Source organism: Cyprinodon variegatus, unplaced genomic scaffold (assembly GCF_000732505.1).
Source record: "Cyprinodon variegatus isolate N-32 unplaced genomic scaffold, C_variegatus-1.0 Scaffold370, whole genome shotgun sequence".
Taxonomy (NCBI): domain Eukaryota; kingdom Metazoa; phylum Chordata; class Actinopteri; order Cyprinodontiformes; family Cyprinodontidae; genus Cyprinodon; species Cyprinodon variegatus.
This window is the reverse complement of record NW_015150823.1, coordinates 772,574-795,601: the sequence shown is the minus strand read 5'-3', so window position 1 is coordinate 795,601 and position 23,028 is coordinate 772,574. Positions and strand designations below refer to the sequence as shown.

The 23,028-nt window shown below is 39.9% G+C and overlaps 1 protein-coding gene across 4 annotated transcripts in view; it reads right to left on the bottom strand.

Moving 5' to 3' along the window:
• Nucleotides 1–2,432: 2,432 nt before the first annotated feature.
• Nucleotides 2,433–23,028, bottom strand: part of mfge8 (milk fat globule-EGF factor 8 protein) — a 39,667-nt gene continuing 19,071 nt past the window's right edge. Inside the window, exons 4-11 of one of the 4 annotated variants that reach the window (XM_015386525.1) lie at nucleotides 22,919–22,951; nucleotides 13,714–13,827; nucleotides 11,859–12,040; nucleotides 11,549–11,704; nucleotides 10,969–11,113; nucleotides 8,744–8,946; nucleotides 8,510–8,665; nucleotides 2,433–4,653 (exon numbers count right to left, since the gene is read on the bottom strand). In XM_015386525.1, the coding sequence (XP_015242011.1) occupies nucleotides 4,510–4,653; nucleotides 8,510–8,665; nucleotides 8,744–8,946; nucleotides 10,969–11,113; nucleotides 11,549–11,704; nucleotides 11,859–12,040; nucleotides 13,714–13,827; nucleotides 22,919–22,951 (1,133 nt within the window). In that variant the 3' untranslated portion in view covers nucleotides 2,433–4,509. The remainder of the gene's footprint in view (nucleotides 4,654–8,509; nucleotides 8,666–8,743; nucleotides 8,947–10,968; nucleotides 11,114–11,548; nucleotides 11,705–11,858; nucleotides 12,041–13,713; nucleotides 13,828–22,918; nucleotides 22,952–23,028) is intronic. The other 3 variants (XM_015386526.1, XM_015386527.1, XM_015386528.1) reach the window with 3 other exon arrangements.

Here is a 23,028-nt window from a genome sequence, read left to right as displayed (position 1 = left end):
GACAGAAATTGAGCTTCAAAGATGATGGCCCCGTCCACACGAAGTCAAAACGAACACGAAACGCTAATATTTTCCAGAACGTTTGTCTTAAAGACGGAGACGTAAAATAAATGTGATCAACCAAACGAATGCATGAAAACGCTGCAAAGTGTATGCCAGGCCTGTAAGTGGCGCTGTGGTGCCAAAGCAAAAATAGGCGACGAAATGTTGGGCATGCACACTAATATTTATACATGGTTGCCCTGCGGGTCCATTTTCGTGGTTCAGTCAAATTCAGGTGCTGAACTATGTCGTCTATATTGCTCTGTTCTTCCTGGAGATATTCCAGAAGAAGAAGATTCTGTTCAGCAGGATGAGTAGCATGAGCAGCAACCATTCAACACAGTACGGCGCCATTGTTGTTGTGATACTGTGTCGCGCATGCGTGTTTAGAGGCAATGCTATGACGCATGCGTGTAAGAAAAAAAATGCGGTTAGAGCTTAAAGATGGAAATGCGAAAACGGCATTTCAAAATCTTCCCACTCTGAAGGCTTATTAAAAAAAAGATCGTTTACAGACCCCCGAAACGTCGGCTTCGTATGGATGAGAGGCTGGTTTGGTGAAAAATTTGTGCGTTTAGGCCAGGGCTTGACTTCGTGGTGAGGGGGCCTTAGAAAAACTAAATGATTTGGTCAGATGAAACGGGCATCTAGTTAAAATCATCCCAATGAAGCACGGTGGTGAGAGCATCATACATGGGGTATCTAGTCCCCATGAAGAGTGAGATAATAGCAGGAAACTGTGGCTTAATGATGCTAAAGGTGGATAAAATTGTGGTTCATTAAGCAAAACAATCAGTGAAGAATGAAAAATCACCTCTGGAGCGTCACAGAATCACTTCCTTGAGCTTAAACCTAATTAATATTTCATAGAGTTGTAGTCAAAACCACATTAAACAAAACTGAGACAAGATAAAGAGGATACAAGGTCTCGGTTGGTGTGGTCTTAAAAATGAATATTTAAAGTCTTGTTTTTAAAAAAAAATTGGTTTAGAAAAGCTACATTTTATATCTTCGACGCTAATATCTGTAAATAAGGAGCTCAACCGTCTTACTGGACATGCTGGCCGCCATCTTTGGATCCCTCAGCAGGATTTTGATTGGCTGGCGGCATCACGTTTGTTTCAAACCTCCTTTTTTGTTTTTTTTAATGTACTCCGTTTCTTTAGGCGTTCAAACCTTTGCAAAGCAATTTCAGATTTTTTTTTTTAAACAGATGTCAATTTGAACCATTTTAAAGTTTAGCTTAATTTTGTTAACCTTGATTTAATTTCATTATGCTCTCAAAAAACTAAAATAAAAAAATTGATCAGCAAAAATATTTGTTTTGCACTTAAACCTTTGAGAAGAAGGGAATACATTTCCTTGACATGCGTTTTATAGCTTTGTTTTGGAAAATAATCCAAGTACCACATGTAAATGAGTGGCTGTAAGAAATGGCAACTGACATGATCATGGAAAAATACCTTGTATAGTGAAAGGTAAATGTAACAAATTAGCAGAGATATGGTTCCCATTCTTATCCTTTCTGGAAGAGGGTGGAGGTAATGAGATGTCAAGTTTAAGCGATACTGATACCATCTGAGAAGCATTTTATTTTTAAGTTTTATTATTTATAGTTTCATTCTGTTATATTGTTGTAATTTTATTTGATGTATGTTTGGATTTATTTTAAATACTGTGCTCAACTATCCTTCAGTGTGTGTTTATAAAAATGTTAAAATGTAATAAAATATATTTGGGAAAAATAAAAAAATTGGACCAAAAAAAAGGTTGTCAAAAAAGAAATTTTAATTACTGAGCTTTAAGCACAGAAAACGGAATCAATCTGCTATATTTCGAGGAGATTAGGGATTGGAAATCCAGATTAAAAGTTGAGGAAAAGAAGGAGGCCACCATCATGTCCTTGATATAATGAAAGACAAGAGAGGAGAAACTGTTGCCTTCTTTTCAACAGTTCAAACAAATCTACTTTTCTGAGACAAAAAACGGGACCGACTGCTGGAAGCAGAGCAATTTCCCTCAGAATAGCGAAATTAAATATTGTTTTAAGAGAGTGAATTTAACCTTCAGCGTCTCGATCTGAATCCATTTCCATATCGATCATACGATTCAAACCCTACAGAGGTTTTCCATTTCCAAAGGGTGACCTTCACACACTGCAATGAGAAGAGGACAGGAGCCCTGCACGGATGGAGAGGGATTAGGCCCCTGGGGGGCCATGAAATGCAAAGCAGGGGGAACGGTCCTCAGTGCTGCAGGTCTTTGAATCTTTCACCTTTTAAATGGAAAGCAGCCCTCGCCAATCGAGCATCATTATGAGTCACATGATCCAAACATTCGACATGGACACATTTAACAGCAGCAAAGAAGAAACATCCACAATCTCCCTTTTTAAATTCTTTATTTAAACTTTATCTGGATATACAAAGGTCAAACAGGAGGTCATTTAGTAAACAACAGAATAAAAAACATCAAATCTACTCTAATTAGGGAGAAATACAGTTAGAATATTTCACAAAGATCCTTCATAGAAAACTAACAGGGATTAAACTCTAAAGGGATCAGTGAGCTAAACGCAGATTAAATGAAATCACCTCATCAATAAAAACACATGCAGACATGAACCAGGTGACTGTAATAAATATTATACAGTGTCTGACATCAGCATCCCGGCGGCTCGCCGCCCCCTCATGCATTTTTAAACACCTTCAATTTATATTCATTGCTATGAAAATCAACACTGTATAATATTGCACGAGCCCAAAATTCATAATTCATGGGATGAAAAGGGATTGAATGCAGTGGGGGGGTGGGGGGCTGCGGATGGTGATGACTGAGGTCCCGTCAGGAACAGCGAAGGCGGAAAAATCTGCTCTAATTTGGTTTATTTTAACGTGGCCTCAGCAGGGATGCAGCTTTGAACTTCTGGAATAATCCTGGAGCTGAATTATAAAGCAAACATGAACAACCACCACTGCTGCACAACAAAACACCAAAAGGTCCTGGATTATTATCAATGCATGTAACAAATATCAGCGTCCAATGGAAAGCCTTCCCTCAGTCTTTCTGAACTAGGGCCAGTTTACCGTCTACATTTAGACACTCCGTACACACCTTTCTGTTCCATTCTTAATAATACAAATATAAAACATAAAAAAGTGCCATGAAAAGTGAAACCGAGCGAACACAACCACAAAAACAAGGAGTGAGTAAAGGTAATATTTAGGGGGACGTGAGGAGGCAAAGCAGCTTAGCCCTGAAAGAACATCCAGCCTTCCTCCTCTACACTGACCGTCTGCTTTAACGCGGCTCCTTAAAGCAGTTTGTTGGCAGGAAATTAAAGAAGTAAAACGGATCTGATAAGATTCTGTAAAACCAGGGAGAAAAAGAATTAAATATGCTTCAACTGCATGAATTGCATCAAATCTAACAGCGAAGATTCTCTTCATTTAGAGATCACAACACAATCCAATCTAGTTTTTTATTTTATGAACAGTGTAGAAGGTCGTCAGAGAGAATAGGACAGGAGCATCGTTAGTTTACTGTATTCTCTCTTTGTCTGCTGCAGGTTCTGGACCAGAGTCTGTTTTGTCTCTTGAAAGCAGCCAAACTGCCGGACTGATGATGTAGAAACAAACAATGTGTCAAAACTTCAGCTTTAACTCATTTCCTGAACCAATAAAACTAAAGTAGGGGGACTAGAAGGTAATAACAGAAATCAATATTGATATCCTTTCATGTTTCCTCTCCCTGAGGGTGGTTACTGCATGCTGAGTTACTGTCTGGATGCTAATCCTCATAAAACAAAGGAAAATGACCTGGTTACCGTCTCAATAACAGCAGAGAAATGTCAAGAATACTTAAAGCAAACCTCCAGACACCTCGAAATATGGTTTTTATTGTCGCTGGTTGATTTTTTCCCCCCAATATAAACCTTTTTTTCATATACAATCTGTTTTCTAAATAGAGTTACAGCAAACATTTTGATAAGACTTTTATCTTTGCTCGGTAGAATAGAATAAAAAGCGAAACGGCTCCAGAAAGACGAGCTACATGCTGTCTGGACTGGAGTCTGGGCATAAAGGCTGCTTCATGCTGGGTTATTTACATCACCAGCTGTGGGTCTCAGAGGTTCACGGTATTTCTAGCAGCACCGTCGGATACATCAGCAGTTTTGTTACCCCTGACTTCTGACACAGGAAGGAGGGAATGATGAAGAGTGGAGCCGCTCTACTTGTGGACGACATCAGATTGGATGGAAAAGAAAAGAGAAAAGGAAAGTTTAGCTGAATGGAGATCCTGCTCACAGCGGTTAGGGGTAACAACTTCCACCTCGGACCAGCCAGGGTTTTGGTGGTGTGCTACACTATCGTTTGCTGCCCTCTTGGGCTGAGAGCGAGGCAGTGCAGGAACGGCTCAGGAGGAAAGAAATGAGAGGAGGGGGGGGGAGGCGGGCTCTGTACTGTGCTACTCATCACAGCCCAGAAGCTCCATTCGCAGGGTGATGCGCTGGTGCCATTCCCAGGGCAGGACGCGGACATATCGGCTGTAGACGGCTGGCTCAAACATGTTCCTCTTGTGAACGTTGTTGTCACTGTTACCAGGAAAGATCTGAGGAGCAGAACACAGAAAAAGAAATAAACCAAAGCCTCCAACCACAGCAGGCCTACAGGCAAACCTGAAGCAGTTTTATGAATTGATTGGGACCCAAAGCTTAACCGGTGACTCCTACCGGAAAACTCTGCTTTTATGGTCATCTTTTAATTAACAATTAAATTTATCCTGATTCATTAAAAATCTGCAGCTGAATACGATTCACTGATGAAGGGCTCTGATGAAAGTCCCTGCTGTTAAATGCGACCGCAGTAAAGTTCATAATCTGGAAATTAAGGCGAAGACAAAATACATCAAACTAAAAACATCAACATAATTTGTATTCCACAACCTTAGCTATTACCCTGTGGAGCTCTCCATCTGCACTTCTAGATGCTAGTGTTTTAGCAGATGAGTCCAATCTGTAGCAGATTAGATGACCTGGTTCAGTGGCTGAACAGAACAAATACATGACATAGAGATGACCTGTCGGGTCTTAAGCCGGGCGTACACTGCAGGGCTCGATGATAACCATTGCCTAATCTCCCGGGGCAAGTAGTTTTTATTGTTGGGAGAGTACACATTTCATTGCATTTGCCCGCCGGGCAAGTGCAATGATCGCAAAAAAAAATTTTATTCATCACTCAAAATTACTTTAAAATGACCGACATTCGATGAAAATTACACAGAAGCGTTGCAGGCGCCATTTTTATTGTTTTGTACACATTGTCGCGTGATTTGAAAAAGCTGCGTGATTTTCCACCAGATGGCGTGATTTTTGACTTAGCAGGCTAAAAAACAACCACAAGGCAAAAAAAATGTAAGTACAGTAACACACCCACCACCTATTTTACCCTCCACCCATTTCACCCACCACCCAGATAACCCTAGATTAAAAATTATCGGTCAGGGATTAGGAGAATTGGCATAATTGTATGCCATGCGCACAGTGTAAATATGGCTATCATATGGCAGTCTTCTGTACAGTGATGCAGACATACATTAAAAAATGTTCTTTAAATTTTTTTTCTCTTAGACATTGGAGAGTTGCATTTAAATGTTATAGAGCTAAATATGTTAAATTGGTTACCTGTTATGTTATGAAAACCCTGTATAAAATAATTATGTATAATGATTCTCTAGAAAAGTCACATTATATTAATAGTATTATCTTGTATAAACATACCGTGACTCTAAAATAAAAGTGATTCATTTGTCACATGGACTTCTGTCTTTTTAGATTTTTAACATTACAATTTAGATTTTTCCAAACACACAACAGTTTAAAGCAAAGTTTAGTTTGAAAAGAATGTGCAGGAAGGCTTGAAAAGCATATTAACACGTAATGTAGGCTTGAGTTCATTATCTGACGCATGCATATACAGGTAAAAGCCAGTAAATTAGAATATTTTGAAAAACTTGATTTATTTCAGTAATTGCATTCAAAAGGTGTAACTTGTACATTATATGTTTTCATTGCACACAGACTGATGCATTCAAATGTTTATTTCATTTAATTTTGATGATTTGAAGTGGCAACAAATGAAAATCCAAAATTCCGTGTGTCACAAAATTAGAATATTGTGTAAGGGTTAAATTTTGAAGACACCTGGTGCCACAAACTAATCAGCTGATTAACTCAAAACACCTGCAAAGGGCTTTAAATGGTCTCTCAGTCCAGTTCTGAAGCCGACACAAACATGGGGAAGACTTCAGATTTGACAGCTGTCCAAAAGGCGTCCATCGACACATTGCACAAGGAGGGAAAGACACAAAAGGTTATTGCTGAAGAGGCTGGCTGTTCTCAGAGCTCTGTGTCCAAACACATTAATAGAGAGGCAAAGGGAAGGAAAAACTGTGGTCAGAAAAAGTGTACAAGCGATAGGGATCACCGCGCCCTAGTCAAGATTGTGAAAAAAAAAACCCATTTAAAAATGTGGGGGAGATTCACAAGGAGTGGACAGCTGCTGGAGTCAGTGTTTCAAGATCCACCACCAAGAGACGCTTGAAAGACATGGGTTTCAACTGCCGCATACCTCGTGTCAAGCCACTGTTGACCAAGAAACAGCGCGAAAAGCGTCTCACCTGGGCTAAGGAAAAAAGAGCTGGACTGCTGCTGAGTGGTCCAAAGTCATGTTTTCTGACCAAAGCAAATTTTGCATTTCCTTTGGAAATCGAGGTCCCAGAGTTTGGAGGAAGACAGGAGAGGCACAGGATCCACGTTGCCTGAAGTCTAGTGTAAAGTTTCCACCATCAGTGATGGTTTGGGGTGCCATGTCATCTGCTGGTGTCGGTCCACTCTGTTTCCTGAGATCCAGGGTCAACGCAGCCGTCTACCAGCAAGTTTTAGAGCACTTCATGCTTCCTGCTGCTGACCTGCTCTATGGAGATGGAGATTTCAGGTTCAACAGGACTTGGCTCCTGCACACAGCGCCAAATCTACCCGTGCCTGGTTTACGGACCATGGTATTTCTGTTCTAAATTGGCCAGCCAACTCCCCTGACCTTAGCCCCGTAGAAAATCTGTGGGGTATTGTGAAAAGGAAGATGCAGAATGCCAGACCCAAAAACGCAGAAGAGTTGAAGGCCACTATCAGAGCAACCTGGGCTCTCATAACACCTGAGCAGTGCCAGAAACTCATCGACTCCATGCCACGCCGCATTAATGCAGTAATTGAGGCAAAAGGAGCTCCAACCAAGTATTGAGTATTGTACATGCTCATATTTTTCATTTTCATACTTTTCAGTTGGCCAACATTTCTAATAAATCCCTTTTTTGTATTAGCCTTAAGAAATTCTCTAATTTTGTGACACACGGAATTTTGGATTTTCATTTGTTGCTACTTCAAATCATCAAAATTAAATGAAATAAACATTTGAATGCATCAGTCTGTGTGCAATAAATAAATACAATGTACAAGTTACACCTTTTGAATGCAATTACTGAAATAAGTTTTTCAAAATATTTTAATCTACTGGCTTTTACCTGTACACACCAGGAACTTGTAAACTTAAAAAATACTGAATTTAAAAAAAAATTGAAACAACAAGCATGTTTCATTGATATATATACAAAAATTTATATTAGGAACTATATTTATCAAACATTATACTGGGCAAGTAAAAATTGTTTCTGGGCAAGTGGTAAAAATCCTTAACGTCAACCCCTGCACTGTGATATTTTCAATCGCTGCATGCAGCTACAGCTCACACTGTACGACCAAACTGCAGGGTTTAAAGCTTTACAGCTCACCATTTTTGTTCTCACACTGTGCAACCAGACGCTCTGATGCGATCTACCTGCTCACACTACACTTTTAAAAACCACCCGTCGGAATTAGTGCCGAGAGATGAAGCTGGTCAGACTCATCTATCTGGAAGAAGAAGAACTCCACTGTTTGAACATGTGCAGTAATCAAGTTTCTGGTAAATCGGCTCGTCACTCTGCTTCAACAGCAGGATTTGTCCACCACCACCTCAGGAGGGCCGACTGAATTTCAAATACGTTTGATTTTCTCCCCACCTTACAATTCCTGATCGGGAGGTGGTCGTTACCCCCTGCTACACAATGCAGGATGCACCATGAGGCTGAAACACGCCCCAATTGAAAAAATTCTCCCACGACTGGAAAATCGACCCGGAAAGGGCAAAAAAAATGTACAGTGTATGCCCATTCTATCGTTCTATTCATCTAAAGCACTTTGAATTGTCCTCAATTGTACTATATAAACAAACTGGCGTTGCTTAGAAACCAGCAGGTAATATTCCCTTCGAGGTTTCATTAGTTTATTTAACTAATCTATTTTTTTTTTCAAATCTTTACCCCCTCTTTAATGAATCCCTGTTATTCGTTGGGTCTGTATTCTTGGACCAACCTTGTCTTTGCCTGTGGTTCCATCCTTCAGGATAGTCCAGGACCTCCCGTCGTTGCTGTAGGCTACTTTAAAAGACGAAACAAACTGGACAGAGCCAAAGTCTTTGGCCCCCTGAGTGATGATCCCCGTTATCTTCTTGGGTGACAACAGGTCCACCTAAAAACACCACAACTTTACAATACACAGCAGGGCATGTTTAAAAAGCAGACGCTGTTCCAGTGCGAACTCTCCTACCTGCAGCCATTGAGAGCGGCTGTTGGTGGCGGGACTCCAGGCGTTGGTCTTGCCCTGCTTGTCCAATCGGGCGTAGTGCGGCAGCCACTTGAACGCCTCCAGGCCCCAGGTGCGGAAAGTGCTGGAAGCTGTGATCTGCCGGTCCGACAGCAGTCGGGACTTCATGCCCATGGGCTCCGAACAACCTGAAGTGTTTGAATACACTGCGGAGGTGAGAGCAGGAAGAGGAAAAAGGAGCAGAGGAAACGAGGGAGGAGCGTGACAGAGGATGGAGAAGAAGCAGCTCAGGCCAACCGCTGATGTGAAGCAGCAGACATCAGATGTTTTGGTGACCAGATAAACACAGCAGGACTGGAGATGCAACAATCAGAGCGCTGAAGACGTAACATTGAAAATATTTATTTCTAGGCTTCGGAGCAAAGGAAACGTCACACAGTGACAGAGGTCAACCTTTCAGATCCTACAAACTCAAACAGGTTCCAAAATAAGAGCTTTAGACTCAGACTTTAGCTCTGCTGCCATCTAGTGGTTAGATATGTAATATCAGAGAGAAGAGAAAACTCTAACCCTGGTTCTGATTGAATCAGCGGTTAAAGGATCCTCCTATTATATGATGGGGCATTCTTTGAGTCGAAGATCCAGCAAACTGTAACTGCTCTAGAAATCCTCAATGCCATCAGCTTTACCCGGTTAGAAAACATACAAAGACAAATTAAATTTAGACAAATTAATCTGAAGCCCTTTTAAACTGTCTTGGCCAGGTTAAGCTAGCGACACCAACAACAGAGCATCTTTGCTGTAACTGCAGCCTTCCTGGGGTTGACTGGGTTCAGCTCTGATCCTAATCAGCAAAATAACTTATTTTGCTTGTTTGCCTAAATTAAAATCACCTATTCACCTTCTGACAGTAAGAAAATGTCTCACTGATTGGCTTTGAGGTTCAGGATTGTAGTTTTTGGTCGAGATGCCTTCGCTGAAAAGACTAGAATCAGATTTTTTGAGTTCCTGGAATGGTTAGATTGTAGTGGCTAAGTGCTTGAAGTATCTCACTGCTGAGGTAGACTGCTGGAGCAAACAATAAAAAAGCTTTTTTTTTTTAAACTACACAGTGTGAAATTTATTCATCTTTCATCTCATGAACCTTTCTCAACACATCTTTCTTTTAACAGAACAAACTGCAGTGCTGGTTCATGCTGGAAATGCAGTACATTTACTTAGGTACTTTGTTTTGAGTAGCTTTTCTTTAACTGAGTAACTTCTTGAGGGAGTACTTTCTTTCACACCACTACAGTTTGAGGAAACTTTGGTCTTCAAATAAAAAAAATATATTTAAAATAGCTCTCCTTATTTTTTGTGTTTGAAACAATGAGAGACATTTAAACTAAAACACAAAAAGCAACAACTGGGAAATAATCCATGTTAATGCTAAAGAAATGTAAGACGGGAGACGAGACCCTGATGTGACAAGACGACTTTTAACGAAAGACATCAAACAGAGCAAAGCCAGCGAGTTCAAAGGAAGTACGGTGGCACATGAGGAACAATAAGGCAAACCAAAGGCTTGACAGAACAGCAATAGACAGGAACATATCAGGCTTTTTCACTGTCGATGCCTGTAGGACGAAGGAGAATCCATCTTCCTCCCTCAGACTAAAGGATGACTGTCAGGTTAATTGGCCTTTATGCTACGTTTACCCCGCAGGCGATTTCAGCAGCAAAAAAGCTTCTGCTGCTTCATTTCTGGTGTTTGTCCACATTAAGGTCAGGTGTCAAGTAAAGTGTGTTCAGATGCGTCTGATGCTTCTGCTGCTCCTGTGTTCAATTGCAGAGAGCAGCTTTGCTATATTTGCTGTGATCAGTGGGTAAAAAGTCAAGTTAATAATTTTTTTTTGAGAAAGTCCTGAAAACATGGTCTGTGCAGTCAGTTCATCCAGATTACCATCCTGCCTTCAAAGATTATCTCCCACATATCTGCTACTCCTGCTGCTCAACCGTAGACTTTGCATGTAAACCGGCTGCTTCTGCTGCTCATTGCGCATTTGGTGTGAACATAGCATTAGGGGTTAGAGTATGAATGGTGGGATTAGGATGGATGGATATAGAGTAAATTGGTTTGGATGAAAGAGTCTTGGACTGGACCAACAAAGTTAGTAGGAAATCTAAAACATGTCTGAGAGCAACCAACAGCTAATTTGCTAAATTCAGTTGTGTCTGTGTGCGTTTACCGTCGAGTTCACAGCCCACCAGCTCCATGCGCAGGGTGCAGGCCCTGCGACACAAAACAGGAATGATGCGGATGTACTGCGCAATGATTGGAGGGTCAAACAGGTTGGTCTTAGTGCCGTCATTGTCCACGTTCCCCACAAAGAGCTACGAGAAAAGGGATGTGGAGGATCCTGTCAGTGGATCAGCAGTGAAGATAAAACATTTCAACAGTTTTCATTACAAAAGCACAAACTTTGACTTTCATGTTTAGCAATAGATTTCTAATTGAATTAAAAGAAACCTCTCTTCCCTGGTCCCGCTGAGTGAAGGATGGCAGCATGATGCTGCCATCACCATGGTGGAAACTTCAGTGTAGATATGTTAACGAATGCATGCCACATTTAGAAGATATTTAACTTCTATATTTTATATATATATTTCTATATATTTTTCCCCTGTTTTTAAACGCTCTCCATTCCAGGACACATCATTTAATGAATTCTACAAAGTGATCTGTTTTATGGCTCAGAGAACTGATCTGATCCTATCATTTAAACCATTAGTAAAGACGCTAGCTCAGAACCCCACCCATGTCCTTACCTGGTCCCTGCTCTGCCCTTCAGTCCTGTACATGGTGTACGTCTTTCCATCCATGCTGGACGCCACTTTGAAGGCCTTGATGAATTCCGCTGTGCCGATGCGACTGGCGCCCTGCGTCACGATGCCTGTGAAGCGCATCTTTCTCTTCACGTTGATCTGGAGATGAACCAAGTCAGTTTGATCATGAGAGTTTAGAAGGATAGAAGAGAAGCAGAAACTAAGATGAAGTCTAAACCGAACTAAAAAACCACTAATCGACGCTATACATCCCACCGCCTCGTGTTAAACTGAAACCAATCGCAGTAATGACCTCTATCCATGGGTTCTTGTCATGAGCAGCTGAACTCCATGCGTTGACCAGTCCCTTATTGTGGAGACGGGCCAGCTCCGGGCCCCAGCGCTGGAGGCCCAGCACGGTGTAGCGCACCGACGAGGCTCTGATCTGGGACTCTGCGATGCCCCCTCCCTCCATTCCCAGGAGAGAAATGCAGCCTGCAGAAGAGAGATGGTTTGAATGCTCAGCCTGCTGCATACAACAGTGATACAGTCAAATTTCTCCAAACAACAAAAAGAAAAAGTTATGCATCTGAAAACAAACAAAAAAACATTCACAGAGAACAAAAGTTTTTCTTTTTCTTTTGTCTTTTAATTGACCCTAAAATAAAGAGACTCAGCCCTCAATCAGAGAACTTGTATAATTTTTGGACCTACAGGTTAAGATGCAGCTCACAACAAAAACTAGCAAAAAATGCTGATTTTAATAAAACGCACAAACTCCTTCCAGCTGCAGCTTTCAATCAATTTCCTATTCAATCCCTTCGAAATATTTGTGCTCAATTTCAATTACTTATAAAAGTATTCACTCAGGCTGTCTGACACCAGCAAAGCTACTGTACCTGGGTTAGAGGGGTTGTTTTAAACACTTCTTCATTCCCATCACAGTTCACAGTCCTTCCTCTTAATGTTCTATCTTCTACTGTATCCAATTTGTTTTTAAACCTGTATGGAAAAATCCTTGCAGCTTTTTGCAGGCTTCAAGTGGTTTGGTAAATCCTTATTTATTTAACCTTTATCCTTTGTGACCAGAACAGGCTGGAACATTGGCAACACTAAATCTTGCCAGTTGAAATTAAAATGCTGGCTGAATGAAGAACCCGGCATCTCAATTTCTTGTTAAAGAAATGTTTTTCTTCTTTAACTTCTCTTCTTTCTTTTAAAACTCTTCTGTTACATCATTGATCACTTTTCAAGCATATCTGCTATCAAGCAGAAGTATTTTGATGTGGAGGCAGCAGGGGGTTTACCATTAGGCAATATTAGGTTCCTGGAGGTCCCATAAAACTCTGTTTACATGTATAGTTAATACAACTATCACTTATTTGTGCACATTAATTATGTTTTAGATACAAATCCTTTGGCTAAAATGCCATCAGATAATATTATAAGATTAAGAGTCCACCATATTGGTTCAGTCCATTTGCTGCACATGTTCAGAAAGGTCCAAACAGGGAGCAGCAAACCATTTGAAAACAAACGGTGCAAAGAGCAGTGTTGCTAACTTAGCGCTTTAGCCGCTATATTTAGCCACTTTTCAGACCCCTCTAGCACTTTGATTTCAAAAAAGCTACTAGCACCAAATCTAGCGACTTTTTTCTGCTACTGGAGACATTGGAGACAACATCTAAAAGCAGCGAACTCTGCTCTCCAGAGCAAGTAGATTGGTAACCCCGCCTCCTGCTCTCCTCTATCTTGTCTGCTGTCATGATTCATGCAGCTATTATTTCATCCAAATGAAAAATGGACCCAGATAAGCAGAATCATGGCTTGTCTACAGTGAAAAGAAGGACTGGGTTATTTACTTTTGCCTTTTTGGAAACACAGGAAGGAGCAATCAGCGAAGTGAGCTTAGTGCTTGGAAAAAATCTTTCATTCCTTTAGAGACAGCATGAAAAGTCAGCTGAGTACAAAACATAGAGAGGAAAACAAGAAGTAGAGTGGGACATAACAGAACAAATAATAGATGTCTATTCTATTAACATTCCTCTATCTGTATAATGGGTCTGTTTTATGCATTTTCTTCTAAATTTAGAGGCCCTCCAGCCTGTCTTTGTCCAGGGCCCCCAATCTCCTAAATCCGCCCCTGTGTGCAGGTTAATGGCACTTACGCTGCTGGCACTGTTTGCCCACATACGGTGAAGGGCAGTGGCATTTAAAGTCTCCTTCCAAGTCTCTGCAGGTGCCGCCATTCTCACACGGCTGGGCAGCACAGTCGTTTACATCTGCAGAGATGAATCGCATCGTTAACACCTGAAGTCGAAGGACGAACGCCATGGTTAATTTCAGAAATAAAGTTAGAAAAAGGAAAGGAGTTAGATGTCATTCCAGCACCTCACAAAAACCTTCCTGCACCTGCAGCCACATCTGTCCCATTAAAGCCACAAACCTCAACAACTTTAAGTGACAGCCCCACATGAGGTAATAGGAAAGGAAAATCATTTGTATAAATCTTAAAGGTCCGGCATGCACCTGTACTGGTCTTAATTTAAGCTAAAACTCCAAAATTAAAACCAGGTTTAGGAACCCATACAAGAACATTTTTGGATGAAATCAATCTGAACGGTTTGGCATGGTTGTGTAGAAAAGCTCCTCTCACTGTTATAGGTCTGGCCTGAACTCGATATCCCGCAGCATGATGCTGCCAAATGCTTCAATTTTCTGGAGCATTGTTAAAAAAAAAAAAACACTTTGAAATTCAAACATTGCTACTGAAAAGGTATAAACTTAGGATATTGTATACTGCAGGTGGTTTGAGTGCTATCACAGGTTTCTACTCCTCAACAACAAGTAAGGGCAAGATTTTTATTGATTGTCTTTATTGATCTAACAGTGGAGAAATGTACTTGTTCCTTCAGCTCAAATAGTCAAAGAAGAAGAAGGAGGAGGTGCCAAAGGAAGAAAAAGTTGCATGGGATATATAAAGTATATACAGTGCGTCCTCATGTGATGTTTTATTTTTTTTATATTACATGGGTGTTTATATAGATGGATATTTATATTTATATAGTTATTGCAGTGTCAAATATAGAGAAACAGGTAATAGTAATTGCAGTAGCGCTCCTTTTTCCAAACAGGGTGTAAAAGTCTTTGACTAAAGGAACTGCTCAGCTCCTCTACAGTCTATTGCAGAGGGTGGAAGGTGGTGTCCATGATGGATGGAAGCTTGGACAGCAGCCTCCTCTCAGCCACTTCCTAAGCTGAGTCCAGAGTGCAGCCTAGGACAGAAACAGCCTTTCTCACCAGTTTGTTCAGTCTCTTTCTGTCCCACTCATATCTTTATTATGATCATCTTCATTAGCTGCACAAACTAATAATTGATCCAGTAAATTCCTTTTAAAATTTGTGTGTGTGTTGCAGAATTTCTTCATAAATGTTATTTTAGTGCCTTTATAAGACCATGTGCTGCAGCAGGGACACACAGTAGCATAAACAATGAGTTATACGGGTTGCTTTATTAAACATAACTGTAGTCTTGAGAACTTCAACTTAGTTATTGGCGAAAGTGAGCTGTTTACATCTTGAAAAAAACAAGTCCTTAGCTTTTTTTTTTTTAAATTAAACTTAATCCCTTTGCTCTTTTTTAAGACAATGAAGATAACATTAAAAAAATAATAAGTGTACCTATATTGAGCAGCAGTACTTGAACAGCAGCCTCCAATAAGTTCACTGTGGGTCGATGACACAGAATACCAGAGAGGTGGAAGGCCTGGACCTTTACTTAAAAATATTGTGTGTGTTGTAATCTTAAAACAGTAACAGTGTCAGTTATAAAAAGAAAATTTTATTGTTCAAAATCAGAATTGTCATATCAGGCTTTTTAAAGATCAGGAATTGGTGAAAGGCCAGAAATCTGTAATCAGTGCTTCCCTAAGTGACACTGAAGCCATGCTCTTAAAAATAACAAGGTGCACCATAAAATGAGAGTATCATCTTAAGTTTTTAATTTTCAGTAGAAATGTTTTTTGTTTAATTTTCCTGTGTTTATTTTTTCAATGTTTTATTTTAGATCTCTCCTTTTTGATATATCTGTCGCTGGTTTAGCTCCATACAGTTTTTTCTCCCCCAAAATGCAAAGATTGGTTGAATTCAAAACTAAAACTGTAATGCCCCACCATTTAAACTCTTACAGTAAAAATCTAATCAATCCATTGAAGTTTGTCGCTTTGACGTCACTAGATTTGAAAAAAGAAAAACACAAATGGTGGTTAGTGAAGGAAGATTATTACTTCTTAGTGACTTCACGTAATCCTGAAAAAGTGATGTGGGTGAAAGTCCAGCAGAACCAGGGGATCATGTGGTGTTGAGAAGCTTGTAACATAAAAAAAACTCAAGAGGGAAAAAAAAATCCTTCTAAAGCATTAAGGAAAATCTTAGTGCAGGGAAGCGTTTGCTCATATTTTCCCTGCAGTTCATTCTGTCAACAGAGGGTGGCGCCCCTGAACTCTATTAGTTCCATTTAAGAATTCCTCAGATTATTCTGGGATCAAAGCACCTGAGCAGTATAAGAGACAGCTTTTACATCTCACCCATAAAAACCTTTCAGTGTTGATAAAACTGCTTTGAATAAAACATTTATTTCAAGCTCAAGGCTCAGATTTATTTGTTTACAACAAAATCCGGCAAATAAGCGGACTTTACAACATATTTCTATACCTTCAGTCTTTATTGGTCTCCATCTCTACAGAGTAAAAGTGGAAAAGCCAACAGAAGCACAGATGTAGTGTTTCTACCCAGTGAATACACACATGGCTTCATCTTACCGCCCACACGCTCCCTCTATAAATAGCTCTGTGTCCAAACAGTTATTTTCACTCATCATAGAAGGAATATAGTAATTTTGAAAAGCGTAGCCGCAAGCTCTGAATAATTGGGTTCACTGGAGTTTCTGATACAGAGATTCCAGCTTCCTTTGAAAGAAAGCTAAAACTAAAATGAATCCCTAAATGCAGCTTCTGTCTTTAGGGAACACTTAAAAACATTTGCAATGATGCGCAGAAACCCTGAACAGGATGTCCTCATCCTAAACTGGAAGCTGCTTTGAAGAAGTCTGGTTAGTGGGAACTGCTCAGTGAGTTTAATTCATGCAAATCTACCATAATGATCCTCATGAATGCTCCTGCTTTTTAACAAGAGGGGGTAAAATGAGACGAATGGGACTGAGGTGTGGAGATTAGTCCACCAACCTCAGCTGTAGGCTAAGGTAGCAACCAGAGGGGCATGAAGGACAGACAGCCCAATAACAATCATCATTGTTCAAGTTCAACATCTAAATCAGTCCATCACATGGATGAACAACATCACCTAAAACAGGGTTACTACCTAAATATGTAGTAAAAAAACAAGATTAATTTCTGAATACAGTTAACAAATATGATGACATTCAGGAAACCGGACACTACAAGGCGAGTATTGCCAAAGGTGTTGCGATACAATGCGAGTCACATTACTTGGGTCACAATACCATATTATCATGATATGTATTGTTTTAGATTCTTAGTACCTCAAATGTGATGGATAAACCTGCAAGGCATGACGAGGGGCTTTATTCCTTGCACTTTTTTTCTGTCTTTGATGGTATAAAAATACAACCTGTGTTGAAGAACGTTTCATATCTGTCATTTTAGTTTTTGCCATCTCAGCAGACTCTTTTTTTACAGATATTTTCTTTATTATACTACAGGAATCTGGCCATAATAATCCCATCAGTCTAAAGATCAGATCTAATTGATCTGTCATGTTTCAGACTGAACCAAATCTGGGTCAATGACAGAAACAGAACTTTAAAGGAAAACATATACCACTATTCGGACAGTTTAGGCTTATCCAAAACTTTGAGGAAAATATTTATGCAGAAAAAAAAGAACAACCAGTAAGCACTGGTTTGTTTAGAGCAGGACGGAAAAACGGCAGCACTGATTAGGGGTTAAAATAATAATGGTTTTGTATCGATGCATCAATCCAACAGCCGACGAGCCGATGCATCGATACGTCTGCAAGAGAATCGATTCATGTTTTTTTTTTTTCTCCGGTCTATTTTTATCCATTTGCTCCTGGGCATAATTCTCCCTCCCGTGCTGCGGTGGCGCTAAACCTATTTTGCCCTTCTACCTCGCTTCCTGGTTATACTCTTACAGCAGTGTGTCGCAGTGAGCTTGACACAAACATTTTTGATGTATGAAGCGTGGTCTGTGCTACACGCTGTGGGTCTAGATTTGGCTGACGCGGTGAGGAAGTGGGGGCGAGTTTAGTCCGACAACGGAGAGACATGAGGGCCAAAAAGAACAGAGATCCAGGTGGAAAAAGGGTCCCAGCTTTCTCCTGCACCTCGCTCTTCTAGCGGGTCAAACTTCACGAGTTGTTTTCCGCAATTTCGGTCATAAAAATAAAGCAAGCCGGCCTCCCGTCTGCTGCACTGTCTGCGGTCAGCTACAATCTGGGAGTTGCAGCGGAGTGTCTGTGGAGGGGGCGGGGACGTCTGGAGCCGAGGTATTGCATTGCACTCATTGCACTGATTTTCTGCTGTATTTTTTGATGCAACTTTTGTACTTATGCATTTTTTTTTTTTAGAAACAACAGAAAATAACAGAACGATATTACAGCTTTCATTGATTTATTTTAAATTTGAAACATTGTCTAGCCTGTAAGGTGTAAAAAAAAAAGAAAAAAAAAAAAGAACCAATTAATCGAATCCAATCGAATCGTGGTGTATTCTTGCGTATCGAAAATAATCAAATCGTTGGATCAGGAAATCGATACTGAATGGAATCGCCATGATGGATGTGATTTACACCCCTACCACTGATGTGAAATGGGGGTATAAACTGGCTGAGCAGTGAATGTATGTAGACCCTCTATAGCCTACAGCATTCAGTTCCTTTATATGTTGCCATACTAAAAATATACAGTTTGGTTTTTTTTGCAATACTGATATTGAGAAAATATTTCACATTTTGTTGCTATCCTGATTATTCTCTATCCGAATGTATTAGAGAAGTTTATTCTATACCTGTTACAATGATTCAAGATTCTGGCTGCAGATCTGCACAGTGCGGACTCCTGCACTATCGGGACCGGAAGTTTAATCCGGACGTTTTATTCGAAGCCTTTTGGAATACCGGGTAGCACGTATGAGCTGCCGGATTTTATTAGAAGAAGACAAATTGCCCGGTGAGCGCTCACTTAACTGTGCCTTTTCCCTACTTGTATCCACTTAGAGGCCAACAAAACAGGGTTTTATAATAATTTTTGGGTGATTTTCTTTAACTTATTCCAACATTATCCGTCTATTACAGACGTACATTTCAATGTGACTCCCTCTGGAACTTCGCCTAAAGTTAAACGCTGTGTCATGCTGTGAAATCTGCTGTTTTAGACAATAAACACACTTCCAATAAAATAAAAATAAGTAGACATTTGAATGTTTTTCTGTGTCTAAGTTATTCCCTATTTTGGTCATGTATCTATTCAGTAATCTACTGTGAGAACACAAAGCTAAGTTCATTTGAAATCACACTATCCGTTGGGAAATCTATGTGGTCCAATAACAGCATAAACAATACTAAAAGAAAATTATTAGAATATAGAAAACTTGCAGACACACATCAGAGATGTCTTTATAAGAGAACTGAGTGAATTTTGGCATTTTCTTGTTTTTTTTTTTTTAACCTTATCGAGTTGAACTGGAAAGAGATTATAAATAAATCAAACACATTAATAGACAAACATTTTTCTTTTGCGAAGGCCCAGGAAATAAACATGGGAATGTAAAATATTTCCTATATAATAGCTTTCATTTTATTTCACTTTTACTTTGAAAGACTGTCAAACTTCCGGCTCTGACAGCGCAGGAGAAACTCACAGTGCAGGTCTGCAGCTAGACTCTTTTGTCTGATTCAGCACACTAATAACACAAGGATCATGCAACTTTAGTTTATTTAATAGAGCTAACATATCTAAAAAAGTAAATGTACTGACCAGATCATCAAAGCCAAAAACCTGAAAAAGTTTCCAGATAAGCCATTTTCATTTTTTGGAGGGGCTGGACATGGAGTAGTAGAGCCTATAGTAGCTCAGATTATGCTCTCCCTGTGGAGGAATAGTAAAAGCCTGACCTTTTATGACAGTTATTTTTCTTAAACCTGAAGCGCCCACATGAATATGCCATCTGATGCTGAAATGTTGTTAATTGCAGCTTGTTTGAAGATATCATGGTCTATTTATAAATAAGCAGTTACCATAGTTTAACTGCAAAACGATTCATCTAAGAGCAAACAATCTAACCAAAACACGAGTCATGCTATCTTGCGATAAGAGCGTTCTTAGCTCAGACAAAATCAAGCAGGAAATGCTCATCCCTCTCAATCTAAACCATGATGGGGCAAAGCCTGGATGTATTCATTAGCGGAGCCCAGTCTGTCCACACAGCCACATCCTGGGAGGAGTGAAAAACTCTCCTAAAACTACTGAGGGATTAGCTCCCCCATACACATACCATTTGGTGACTTTGGAAAAGTAAAAATAACTGCCTGAAGCTGCTTTGAAAAAGCTGGCTTTATAAACAGGAAAAGGACTATTTTCCTCACAGTTTCCATCCATCTGCTATGCCCTGAAGTCAGCAGCTATTGACATCTCTCTCCCTCTTTTGCCCTGAATCTCTTATTTGGAGATGCACTTTAACCCACCTCCTTCCCTCTGCCACCCGTTGAGGCACTTAGCCCCGTTTGACAGGGCGCTCCAAAATGCCGCAGTCAGACCTGAGCAGTTAGTGTGACATTGTAAAGAGGGCAGCCTTAATTCACCGTTCCGCCTCCATGCTCGTTTTCTTTCGCCCGGCAACAGCGGCAGAGCTGACGCTTCAGACATCCATTGTGGACCCGCACTTTCTGTTGGCTGGACTAATGTGAGGGACGAACCATGCGTGTGTGGATGTGTGCGGTAAACGTTCTGGTTATGAGAGCTGGTTCATGTGGGAAGGGAATGATTTCAGTTTTTCCTCTCACAGAGTGGTTTCCTTTGATCTGTTTCTAAAAGAAATCAACAAAAAACTAAAAAGAAAAAAAAAAAGAATCTAAAACATTTTGAGCTTTAATTTCCCATCTGACATGAATATCTGAAGGAACCCATTAGGGCCACTTCTCACCATCTACCGTAAATGGATCCATTTTATACAGCTCTGTGAAAAGGTATCATGTAAAATATAATCGAAGAATAAGACTAATGACAACCTAACACAGACCATAACCAAAATAACTGTAAAGCAGCTCATATAGATAATACAAAAAATAACTGGGTGATTCTCCAACTACCACTGCATGAAAAGCAGGATTATCAGCAGCATTTGGGATGTAGAACTGCAGCAGAACTTCAGAGTAACGGCTCTAAACGGCAGTGTAAGATTTGGACCTTAAGTGCCAGAACACACAGAATCTGATGTTACAACAGATTTTCCGTCCGATCCCACAGAAAATCGTGTCGGACGAGGTTGTGGCGTTTAGCGCTCATTGAAAGTCAATGGGGATGATTTCCTGCAGGGGGCAGTGTAACTCTGACTGAGACAGAGCCCAGGACTGTTTTCATTTGACTGCCCAGCAATTTCATGGGTCTGAAAGGAAGAGAGACGCAGTTGCAAAGTAAACACATCTGCTTTGGGGCAAAATACAAAAAGAAATCTCAGTTTGGAGTCAGAGAGACTCAGTTTGGATTCGCACATGGCGTATATATTAAGAAGGAGAGATTGTTGCAAAAACAAATGGACTATAAACTATCTAAGATCGGCTTTATGTCAAGAACTTCAGTTTAAGTCAGAACTTTATTTTAGAAATTATGGATTTAACATGCTGCTATATCTTTATTGTGCTTTGGTGCTCATGGTGTCCATAAAATGAACTGGCCGGTTAAATTGTGGAGAATCTAAGCTTTCTAATGATGCCTTACATGTCTAAAAAGTTTAACTGGTGTTATTTTCAAGCATACTGCTGTAAAAACACTAAACGATGCTCTGGTGTTAAGGCAGGCAGGTATTTTTCGGCATTTATCTGTCCACCAAAACTCTCAATTTTAGGGCATCCATGTATAAGAAATTTGAAAACATTAAGAGCATTTTTAAAAGTTCCCTTTAAGTTCCCTTTTCAATTAAAAACACTTATCATTTATTGAACAGTATGTAATAATTTCATATTTAAAGTACTTTCAGAAGTTTGTATTCTGAATATGACTGGACTTTTCCTTTAAATAAAACCCGAGCTAGTCAAGATCAAATTTTCAGTTGCAAAAGGGTTTTGCTGGCATCAATCTTATTAAGTGAATGTTTTAAACATTCAATTGAAATAATTAACGAGGTGTGAAGTATCTCATACAAACTGGGTCCCTGAGCAGATGGCCCAACTACAAAACCAGCTAACGTTAGCTGGTTAGCGCATGCTGTCATATAAAACCGCATTGTTTTTATTTTTTCAATGCACCCAAATAATAAGCTAATATTGTAGAAGCTACCAATAATAATTCGTTGTTTTATTTTTTGTCTAAAATATGAATAACTGCTGCTTTTTCTCATTTGTGTGAATACAACCCTGCCATGGTGTTAAGACTGAAGCCGACAATAAGCCAAGAGTGTGATAGTGACACAAACGCCAGGCCCTCCCTGACCTCGCAGTCCACATGACAGTTTCTGTTACTCATCACAGCCACATGACTCCCCATATATTAGACAGGAAGGTTTTATTCAATTATCATAGCAGAGTTCTCTGCAGAGGGCTGTTAATCTAACACCCAAGTCAATTGAACTGCTGAATGACTTGGGGATGAACACATTTGAATGAGCTGTGATTTCTGGCTTTTGTGGTTGAGCAGAAATGTAAACGGGTGCTTTGGTTATAATCAAAGTTAAAAAAAAAAGAAAAACACTGGAATCCAAGTTTCACTCTGGGGATTCTGGTTCAAAACAGACAACCCAGGCGCCTGGTCTACACTTTAACTAATGGTTTGAGGTAAGAATGATAAATGATTTCTGTAAAATAGGGTCCCCGCTGTCAGGCTGGGTGAAGAGATAAAAAATGTGGTGCTTCTAATTTAGAAATATCATTTTAATTTTTATGTCCATAGCCTCAAACAATGCCTCATTCTGAGGGATAAAGCTAAGCTCAGTGATTATCCTTGCTGTATGATGTTGAATTCCACTACACTACATGCAGCCAAGAAAAAACATAAAAAAAACAAAGGGCATCTAGATCTAAAAGGTGGAAAAGAGACAAACACACACACACACACACACACGCACAAGTTAGTTTTTTTCTACAGCTTCATTTCCACTGTTACCTTTTGCAGAACTTAAATTTGCTCCCAGGACACCTAGGAGGGAAATGCATTCATAATCAAATACATAGTGCACTTCAGCATATAGGAAAACAAACAGACAAAAACAGAAA